Genomic DNA, 11632 nt, shown 5'->3' with positions numbered 1-11632 from the left:
GGGGAAGAGGAAAGAGAATCGACGCAAACTTCCTTGGCCGAGGGCTTTTGTACCCGTGGAAGCAGAGGAATGACACGAGGGAGGGCGGCGTTTTCGGGTGGAGGAAAACGAAGAGCTCGGGAGAGGAAGGGGTGTGTCAGCGAAGAGAAAAGGAAAAAGAAAAAAGAAAAAAGAAAAAAGTAAAGGAAAATTAAAATTTTTCCTCGTTTAAATGGGTAGCCTAAACATGTTTTTTTGTGGCCCAATAATTGATCCCCTTAAACTCGTCATTCGTGCTTCGAAAAATTCCCAGAAAATTTTTAAAAATTCTGAAAAATTTCGTTAAGATTAATCCTCTATTAAATCTTATTAATTAATTAATATTTGTTGCCGTATTTAACAAATTGTGTGTCAGTGGTTATAGGGGTAGATATTTCTTTGACATTGTCCATTCTAAATTTCTTTAATTTTTTTTTTTTTGCATATTTAGATTGATGAATGTATATTCCTTCTTTCGTTTGCTTAATTTTTAATCCTAACAAAAATGTTAATTCATCAACTAAACTCATTTCAATTCTACTTTCTATGTGATTTATGAACTCATTCAAATAATCCTTATTAGTAGACCCACAAATAATGTCATTCACACATACTTGGGCAAAAAAAAATATCTCCTCCACTATTTTTCAGAAATAAGGTAGGATCAATTCGCCTTCTATGAAATTCTTTAGACACTAAAAATATTGACAATCATTCATACCAAGCATGAGGTGCTTGTTTCAACCCAAACAAGGTATTTTAAAACATAAACACATGGTTTGGAAATATGATTTTCGTCAGTAATTACCGATAAAATAAAATTTCGTATATAATTCTATCACTAACCTAAGATATTGTTGTAGTGACCTATCCTTTATCATCAAATTTGTTTTGAAAAATCTATTTTGTATTAATAATTGAGTTTTTCTCAGATCTTGGGACTAAGCCCCAAACTTGACTTCTCTCTAATTGAGCTATTCATTTTGCATTGCTAAATTCTAGTTCAGATCAAACAAAGCATCATCAATAGATTTTGGTTCAATTTAGGAGATCAAAGCTATTTAACTTCATTTCAAAAATAACATTAAATTATCATGACTTGTAAAATATCTCCCACAACTTAGATCTAAGGGATGAATGATTAACATTTATCCTTCTATTCTTTCATTCTCATTCTTTTGGTTTTCTCCCCCTTGATTGTTTCTCTCATTTAATGTTAAGTTTTGTAATTCAAATTGCATTTCAATATCGGTTGTCTTTGTTATTTGTAAAGATGGATTTTCTTCGAAGACAAAATTTAGCAATTTTTCAAATATTTTAGATCTCTTATTGTAAACTCTATAAGCTTTACTATGATTGGAGTATCCTATAAAAATACCCTCATCCGTCTTAGTATAGAATTTTCTTAAATGATATTTATTGTTTAGAATGTATATCTTACATTTAAACACTCTAAAATGTTTACTTGTGAAAGGTTTTCCAAATCATAATTCTTGTGGTGTTTTATTTAAAAACCTATGAATTAGAGTTTGATTTTATACAGAACATGTCGTATTTATTGCTTCAGTCCATAGACAGAACTATGGAGTCAATATTCATTCAACATGCTCATAGCAGCCTCTTCCAATACCCTATTCTTTCTTTCTACAACTCTATTTTATTGTGGTGTTCTAATGATAGAAAAATCATGCTTATATTTATTTTCTGAGTAAAAGTTAGCAAATTTATCATTTTAAAATTCACTTCCATGATAACTTCTTAATCGATTTTTTTTCTCATTTTCTACCCTTCAACAAAAAAAATCAATCAATGTTTTTAAGGTATGATCCTTATGCTTCAAGAAAAACACTCAAGTGTATCTAGTAAAATCATCTATAACAACCAAGCAAAATCTACTCTTATTCAAAAGTATACATACCGACTACTATCAAATCAATCCATGTATAGTAGTTCTAATGTAATAGATGTACTCAAAATGATTTTACCTTTGTGGATAGTTTTGATTTGCTTACTCATTTGACATCCATCGCATAATTTATCATTTTGAAACTTCAACTTTGTCAACTCTTTCCTTGATAGTCATTTGATGTTCCTCATGTTGGTGTGAGCAAGTATTCAGTGCTAAAGTCAAATCTCATCTTCTTTGGACATGAAATACTTAGTAAATACATTAGTAGCACTATGTAATTCAATTTGATAAATATTTTCCTTTCTTTGGCCTATAAGCATTATAGTGGTTATACATTGAAATGCGTTAAACTCAACTTTATATCCTGAAGCATATAGTTGGCTAACATTTAGAAGATTAAAGGTCATAACCCTTTACTAGTAAAACATTTTGTCTTAAATTGCTTAGAGATTTCAATATCACCTATTTCTACAACCTTGAGTTCTTCACTATTATTAACAGAAACGATACCTTTATTTTTATTCTTAAGTGATGAGAACTTTAATGAGTACTCTGTCATATGCCTAGAGCATCTACTATTTATAAACTATATTGTTGGATGCTCCCACTCAGCGCATGCCGATTCAAACATGATGAACTAAATATTTTGGTACCCAAATTTTAGATCCGGTGGCATCATCAACATATTGCTTGGGTACTGAAGCTTACACAATTTTAATTTTAGAAAGACTATTTTTACTTATTAAGGGCATAAACTTAACTTTCTTTTGTTTTGGTTTATATCCTATCTTGCTTTGTTAAAACTAGCTCATTGATCTTCTAAAATCATATCTAAGTATTTAGAGCTAGAGGAAAATTTTTCCAATGTATTTCTAAGATCATTTACTTGTAATTTCAAGGATACTTTTTCATTTTTAACTTCATCAATTTGAGTAGTCGATTGATAGAGTGTATCGATTGACCAATGAACTCTAAACTTCGAAATTGGGTTTCAATGTACTTTTAGGATTTGCTACAGAGACTTCGGGATTTGTTGTAGTAACAAAACCTAGCAATCAACTACTGGCATTGTAGCATCAAACAAAACTTTGTGAAATTCATTGTTTGGTTTGACCGTTCGCGATCAGTCAACTGCTAGGGTTTAGTAGTCGACTGATGATGGCCAAAGTGCATTAAAAGAGTAATTCTGTAGGTTTAAATAATTGGATTCCATATGACAGTCAATAAGTGAAGTCTAACAACAGCTCGAGTAGCAACTTTTAAAAGAGGATTTCGAGATGATTGAAAGGCGTCAATTCTTAATGGTTTGAGGACAAAATGCTATTATATTTCTAGACCAACAAGAGGCATGCTAAAACTACCAACAATGTTCAAAGCAAAGTTCTCATCTTGTAAAGTTGTTTTGATTTCATTTGTAATTGTATTTTTATTTTATTGTTATATTGCTTTGTAAAATAAAATTATAAGAGACTTCTCCACATCCAAAAGGTGTCCAAGAAGGAGAAGGTTATAATGGTGATAGATCGCTAGGACTAGACTTTCAAGTAGCCTCCTTGGGAGGCAGTGAACCAAGTGAAACCTTAGTGTTGTGTATGCGGTGTCGAGTTTCATTTAAGTTTTCCGCCACACATTTAATTGATGTGAAAAGAGTTATTCATCTCTCTCTAACTTGCACGAGTCCTAACAGTATATGAACTATGTTCATCAATAAAGTTTTTATCAAACTTATAAATAAAAAAAAATCAAAAAATGCACAAACAAATTTATAATATTAAGTTCACGAACTAATCCAACAATCTTAAAAATATAAGTTTCAAAGAATAAAATAATCTCACGGGTGAAATCAACCTCTTTTCTCTACTTCCATAATCTAGATATATAAAATGAGACAAAAAATTTATACCTCATTTCAATTATACTATTTAATTTTCAAATAATCTAAAAAATAAATTTTAAATCATGATTTTCTTCCAAATCAATTGTGGCAAAAGGCGAATAAGCTCGCCCCCTGGGCCCCCGCCAACCCATCCCAGGGCCAACACGGAGGAGACAAATCATAGGCGGCTACTAGCCTTTGGAATAGTGACTAGCACATAAGGGAGGTATTTATCTCGGCTTCACCAAGATTCGAACCCCAGACCTTATTGTGGCAACACCTCATGCGCTAGCCACTAGACCCATCCGAGGGGACATGATTTTCTTCCAAATCATGATTAAATCTTATAGGGTGCGTTTGGTTGGAGGTTATTCTTGATAACCTTAGTTATCCATCCAATGTTATCAACGAAAACCCTGTTTGATTTAGATAATCGATGATTCCCGAGTAATGTTTCATGCCCGACATGTCAGCAAAAGGCGCATGCAACTAGAAATCGGAAAAACTCGGAAAACTGAGCTTTTTCTTAATTCCGGGGTTAACGATTTTTTTTATCCAAAATACCCTCGGATAAGAGAAAAATATGACAAAAAAGAAAAACATAAGAAAAAAATAAAAAATATAAAAAATAATAAAATAATAAAAAATTTAAAAACATAAAAAAAAAAAATAGAAAAAACATAAAAAATTAAAAAAATAATAAAAAGTGGGGGAAAAATAAAAAAAACATAAAAAATATTTTAAAAAATAGAAAAAGTAAACAAATTTAAAAAAAAATAAAAAAATAAAAAAAGTTAAAAAATAGAAAAAAATTGTAAAAAAACATAAAAAAATTTTAAAAAACAAAAAAAACTTTAAAATAAAAAATGTAAAAAGAAAAAAAATAAATTATTATTATTATTATTATTATTATTATTATTATGTATAATTGGTTTTGTAAGTGAGGGTAATATATTAAAATATTAAATTAGGTTATTCATTAAAACCTACAAACAAGTTTTTGTTGCATTACCTAAGTTGAACCAAACAACATTTGGTTATGTTTTATTTCCCATAATCTTGGTTATAACCAAAGTTATACCTGATAGATTGAACCAAACGCATCCATAAAGTATCCAAATTGATCCAAACACTATATATGTTCAATTTAAACCAATAATAAAATAGATAATACTAATTGGTACAAAACAATAAAATAAAAAATACATATTTTTCTTTCAATTTTCATGTCAAAACTAATTTGATAAAAAAAATTGTATTTACCTTATAATTTAGTGTTTTTTATTTTGAATTTTGGTTGACTAAAGCCACTAAAATTTTTTTAAAACATTTTAATTTTGAATTTGAGTAGTCTATTACTCTCTTAAATCCCATAAAAGACTAATTTTTTTTTTTAAAAAAAAAACACATTTGGCAATTGTCTCTTATACTAGGTCTAGAAGAACAAATGAAATATAAATGATGAATCTGAATAAATGCTAGTTGAGATCATGCAACAAACAAACTGTTTGTGGTTCGAAACACGGATAACTGAGAGTTGAGACCTTCATATTCGTTACTGTTTTTCAAGTGAGCACATGATGACCAGGATCATCTTTCCCTCTCGACTATTTCTGCACTGGGCTTCTTTCATGGGGTGTCTCTGTCTGATCTTGTAATTGCAGATCTTCCATCAGTTGCTTCGTCTATTTCGATAAATCTCTTAGACGACGGCGTGCAGTTGATTTGTTAAACCAACACAATGGATTCCTCAACCTAAGCGATGGCTAAGAAACGTATACAATGTACGAAAGGACATGTTGAACGAATACTAAATCCATTACATCTAGCTGAATAGCCTTAGTCACTGATAAATAAAATACAACGACGACAACAAATAAATAAAAACAAAAGACATACACGGATCCTGTAAAAAAAAAAAAAGAAAGAAGGAGAAATTATCAGTGCAAAAGCTATTTGATTATAGATGATGACTTAAGGGAGAAGTGACTTACAAGACGAATTTTAGTAGTTGTTAACTCCACTATGTTAATGAGACTGCACGGGTACTTTTTAAAGCAATATGTTTAGAAAGAAATGGCTTCTCATCACACCAACACTAGATCAAATGCAAGGAAACAAATACAAAGTGTATGGTAGAAATGATCAACATGGAAAATACTCGCACCTAATAGCATTTATTTACCAACATGGAAGACGCAAACACACTTGATATGAACCTGACAGAAGAAAAGAAGACGGTCATTGCAGGAATAATATGGTCTATGCATACGATTTTGAGAAGGAAGCGACTTACATGGGGTGAGATGAACTGCTTCAATTGTACAACATACTTCATACTAAGCTCACTGAAGATGATGACGATACTAACAGGGATAGACGTGACTAGACTGATGGACTTTGCAAAAAGTACTTCAAACTAAAGTATAAATCACAAAATTTTCTTTTCTTCTCTTGAACAACACCAAGGGAAGAGCGGCTATTCTGAACAAACAGTCTTGCAACCAAATGCAGAAGAAAGCAAATACAAACAGCACTATAGAAATCACACCTTGCGCTGAAACAGCATTATTCGCCAATACAGTTAAACACAAACTGATACTTTTACTGATACAAACCTGTAAAAACAAGCAGAGGGTCATTGGCAAAACTTGAGGTTATAAGGAAAGGAAGAAAAGTGACTGACTTAGCAGAGAGAAGAATCACCTTTCTCAATTAGCAGGAACGTGCGGATCATACATGTAGGGATCCTTGGTATAGCGTATATATTCTTTTTCAGAATATGTTGTGACTTTGACAATAGGAATTTGCTTGATGATGTCCCAATTCTCGTTGCCCTCAAGACAGGTCTTCAGTAGTTGCAGGCTGCATTGCATCTCGAATTTTCTGAGACTCCTGTGAGTGCTTGATGTGTTGTTGTGCTGCTCGATCAAGACCGATAACCACTGCGGGAGCTGTTCCATTTCCTCTGAACATATCAACACCAAATGCTGCAGCTTGCCAATATTTTCCACGCACTCCAAGTTGGGACAATTATCAACCTCAAGATATCTTACTGAGGAGATGTTGGATATCTTCTTCAACCCACTAGCATTTGTCACCTCGAGCTTGTTCGCCATGGGGAGATTGATTATTTCTCCTAGCTCATACGTTTGGCGCAGGCACAATTCACTGAAGTTGGTGGCGCGGTAGAGATCTGCAGGAAGAGCCCTTAGCTTTGGACAGTCTATGAGAATACAATCCCTGAGACTTGGAAACAACTTCACTGCAAGTGGTGTTCCATGACCAGTTAACTCCTCTACTCCATCTAACGTCCATTCCTCCCATTTAGGCATGCCTACGAATCTGAGCAATTCAAGTTTGGGAAACACAGAACTTCTTGAGCCGAGGAATTGAGAACCGATGGCGGTTATTGCGCTTGCCTGTTCAATTCTGAGGTACTTCAGCTGGGGCAGTGTGCCAAAGGGAGGGAGCTCTGTGCAACATGGCAAACCAAGGAGCTGCAAATATGCCAAGTTTGGAAAAGATTCAGCCAGGGAAGAGGATATCATCCAGCTCGGGAGCTGTCGTCCGGGATACTCATAGAAGAAAAGGTCTTCTATGCTTGATGAAGGCTGAGACATTTCATTGCATATCCTCTCGGCTTTGCTAATTTGCTCATCGCTCCATCCTTTTTCTTCTTCCTCCGCCTCGTCCTCCTCAGTTTCATCTTCTGTTTCGTTGCCTGCTTCTTCTGCTTCCTCATTTTCATTTTCTTGTTTTGAGCCATCATCGTTGTCATCCCCTTTCTCATTGCCTGCATCTTTATCATCATTGCCGTCATTATCAGCCTCTTCGTCGGCGCCTACTTCATTAGCACCTTCTGATTCTTCCTCCTCATCTGCATCATCTTCATCTGGCTGCATCCATCCAAGCGTTAGCTGCTTAAGGAAAGGTTTGTCTGCAAGTGCAGAGGCTCCTCTTTCTGCCCTCTCAAGCCTGAAAATGCTTATGCCTCTCAATTTGGAGAGATTTTTCAGCTCTTCCAAGTCACAGCCTTCTTCAGAGATCGAGTCATTCTGCCCCACCAGAAATCCCTGAAGATTATAGAAATTTCCCAGTTTTCCAATTCCCTTGGGCACATAAGTCAGCAGTGGAGTATTTCTCATCTCAAGACATCTTAGATTATGCAACATAGTGATGGACTTGGGAAGCCTTTCCAAGTACTGACACTCGGAGATATTTAGAGTCTGAAGATTTACAAGATTCCCAATAGTCGCTGGAATCTCACGAATATTTGTCCCATCAAGATCTAAATATCTTAAATGCAACAAATCCCCAATGCAATCCGGAATTTTTTCAATGGATGTGCTAGTGAGATCCAAAACTCGCAAGCATGATAATGCTTGCAGTAGACTATCTTCAATAGTCTTAGTTTTAGAGGAGTCCATGAGAATTAAAGTTCTCAAACAACCTTGTTTTAGAATCTGAGAGGGTAACACTAGCTTGGGTCCCATATTAGAGATTGACAAACGGCGAATCTTTATATTATCATCTGTTTTGAACTCTCTACCATGTCGATATAAAATCCCTTCCTCTCTCATTAAATGTGCACCGAGAGATCGGAAGTGATCATGCATAGAAAAGTAATCCTTGGACGCATCTACAAGTGCATCAGCTTCCAAGAGATTCCTCCATATTAACTCCCTATAGATCTCCTCCCCTATATCTTCCATCGTTTTTTGTTTTTCAGTTGGAAGATCATTCCTCGACTTCTCTTGCTCATCCATAATAAGACCTTCAGCTACCCAAAACTGAACAATCTCCTTATAATACATGTCTTTTTGATGGTACAAAGAGCAATAGAGGAAACATTGTTTTAGTGTAGATGGTAAGTCTTCATAACTCAAGTATAAAGGCCTTAATTCTTCTTCAATTTGATCCATCTTCCATGCATCGCTTTCAAGAACCTCCTCCCATTTTGCTTTATTTTGTTGGTATAAAACTCCTCCAATAGCTTTAATTGCAAGAGGCAATCCATCACATTTCTTAACAAGTTTAATCCCTATTTCTTCCAAATTTGAAATCTCATCTTCTTCCTCTCCGCCTTCAAACACCAAATGTTTAAGCAAATTCCAACCGCTTTCTTCATTCATTTTTTCGACCGGGTGGATATGTGTGGGTTTCATTAGCGTTACAACTTTTTCTTTTCTAGAGGTAACTAAGATCGTACAGCTACTTGCACCTTTAACTATAGGTTTTCTCAAGATATCTATCCATACAGTTGCATTCCATACATCATCTAATACAATGAAAGTATTCTTTGTGAGAACCGTCACAAGTTTATCCTCTAATTCTGCTTTACTTTTGCCTTCAAAGGTTTCTCCTTTGGTTTCACTTCCTTCCTCAAATCTAATCAACTTCTTTAATAAATCAGTTTCAATGTAGTTCTTAGAAACATATAACCATTTTCTATTGGGAAAGTTCTCTTTGATCCTTTCATCCTCAAATATTTTGCTTGCTAGAGTGCTCTTTCCAATTCCCCCAGTCCCCACAACTCCAAAAACACGAGTTTTTTTTGGGTTATTCTCGAGTATCAAATTAATTAACTTATCAGTAGCATTTTCAATTTGTGACCCAATAATATCTCCTTCTACTTGTAGGTGAGATGTTTCCCGTCCAAATACTCTGTGAGTATTTTCAACAGGTTCTTTCACTGTCTGATCTAAGTTATTTTTTATGAAAGAATCATTTTTCAGAGCTTCCAATCTACCATTCAATGCAATAATTTGATTGGCAACTTCATGACGATATCTAAGACAGCGAAAGCATGAAAAGAGATAACTGGAAGGGATGCTTACAGTTGATGACCCTGATGAGGCTTGAGCCCTTAATACTTTCCCTCCTTCGATCATACATAGATCAATAATATCATCAGCATCATACATAATATCTTTTAACTTCCTCACCCATATATCAATTTCATCATTTCCCTGTCTCTTTCTTTCTGCCTGATGGAGATAACCATTGATTGTCCTTAGCCTTCCTTGAAGAGTTTTGATCTCCTTGTCAACGCCGAGCACCTTGAATATCTCTGCCTCCACCATGTCTGCTGTGACTTTTATGACTCTCGAGACATAGAAATCTAAAATCATTGCCATTGTTGGTAGATTGTTGATAGGAGAAGAGAGGAAAGGGCTCACAAGTTGTGGGTTTGATATTTTCGCATGGAGAAAAGTGATGCTTTGATGAGCATATATAGGGAGTTCACTTGAATATATTTAAAAGAAATAATATAGTTACAATTAGTGACGGAGAGTTTAAGATTTAGCTGGGAGGGGAGGCTTTACCTATACGTAGTTGTTGATCTTTTTTTTATAAATTATATATATATTTTTTTAAATAATATGGAACTTTCATGTTAGTTTCCTCTATCTAATTATATTTTCACATGCAAATTACAAATTTTAAAAGTACGAATATGCCAATGTTAGGTTGGCGTTGACTAATTCAATCATTGACATAAACCTCAATGATTAATGGATATTTTTTTAAGTACTTCCAACTCATAATAGCTGTTTTTTTTTAAAAAAAAATATTGATCATGTCGAGAAGTTTTTTAGGATTTTCATTTTATTGCTCCTATTTAAGAAATAAATCTTTTTTTTACCTTTTTTTATAAAAAAATTACTTAATTTACTAACTTATTAAATAAAAAGAGGAATTGTGATAATAAAATAAAATTTCAAAGTATTTTTCTTCCTAGCAACATAACTTAAATATCAGCAAGTGCCCATGCATGGTGAATAAAGTGAACAAAATATAATAAAAGTACAAATATGAAAAAAAAATACTAATTAAAATATTTAATATAGTTCGGAATTTCGTTGCTATTCTATATAGTCTATTGTAGTTAAAGATAATTATATTCATCTTAGACGTTACCCACATGTTGTCCACATGTTGTTCATAAATTATGTAAAGAAAGAAAAATTACACGATCAATTTATGCACCTACCATAAATTAACCCTATAGCCTATGATGCATTCAATGGTTCTCCCTAATAACTCATTTAAATAAGACAATAGAATTCGAGGTTCCCAACCTCTAAAGGTATTGACCCAAGTGATGTGATTTGTAAGCTATCTATCACAAACTTACTCTAACAAAATTTCATTCACCCCTTTAATCCAAACCATTTTCCTTCCATTCCATTAGGTATTTAGGTTCTTTCTCTATATAAGTCACTTGCACTTGAGTACCATAAAAATTCTCTTGATCTAAATCTTCTACTTTTGAATTCAATTTCACTCGATTGGAGCTTTCTGTTCTTGGAAACATTTCCACTCGATTATTCTTCCTATCCTCAACTCCACAACCACATAGGAAGATATTTTCGTCGGATTTATCAAGAATTGACATTTGCTCATTTCTATAAATCTGATATATAGTAACCAACACACTATATCCTGAGAACAGACTTAAGTTTAAAATAAATAAGATCATATCATTATTAATATATGTTAATTATTTTGGTCATAATAATTATATACACAAATGCACACCAAACTTTAATCATGTTCCCAATAGTGGCAGATCTAAGAATTTAAGCATGGAGGGATGATTACGATCTGAATTGAGCGCAGCTAATTTTTACACAGAACAAGGGACGATATCCTCCATCTTCATTAGTGAAACTCCATAATACTATGGATTGCACCGTCGGTAAAAGGGACGATCGCCGATGCCGCTCCCCTTGGATCCATCCTTGATTACCAAGCTTATTAAAATAACATATTCATATCCAATGATTATTGAGAAGTTATTTTCTTAACAATTTCCACATTAA

General features: G+C 33.6%; 1 protein-coding gene across 1 annotated transcript; it reads right to left on the bottom strand.

Moving 5' to 3' along the window:
• Positions 1–5289: 5289 nt before the first annotated feature.
• On the bottom strand, positions 5290–10023 carry LOC122012768 (putative disease resistance protein RGA3). Its single transcript, XM_042569415.1, has 4 exons — positions 6510–10023; positions 6100–6421; positions 5798–6022; positions 5290–5709 (listed from the first exon to the last, which is right to left on the bottom strand). Exon 1 carries the CDS (start codon positions 9941–9943, stop codon positions 6515–6517), a length of 3429 nt encoding a protein of 1142 aa, XP_042425349.1. The 5' UTR covers positions 9944–10023; the 3' UTR covers positions 5290–5709; positions 5798–6022; positions 6100–6421; positions 6510–6514.
• Positions 10024–11632: the final 1609 nt, after the last annotated feature.

The sequence above is a fragment of the Zingiber officinale genome, chromosome 8A, assembly GCF_018446385.1.
Source record: "Zingiber officinale cultivar Zhangliang chromosome 8A, Zo_v1.1, whole genome shotgun sequence".
Classification (NCBI taxonomy): domain Eukaryota; kingdom Viridiplantae; phylum Streptophyta; class Magnoliopsida; order Zingiberales; family Zingiberaceae; genus Zingiber; species Zingiber officinale.
Note: the sequence above shows the minus strand (reverse complement) of the source record. Positions and strands in the feature narration are given on the sequence as shown.

What these genes read in the sequence shown, in the direction of transcription:
- LOC122012768 (XM_042569415.1), bottom strand. Translation starts at nt 9,943, where the DNA reads ATGGCAATGATTTTAGATTTCTATGTCTCGAGAGTCATAAAAGTCACA.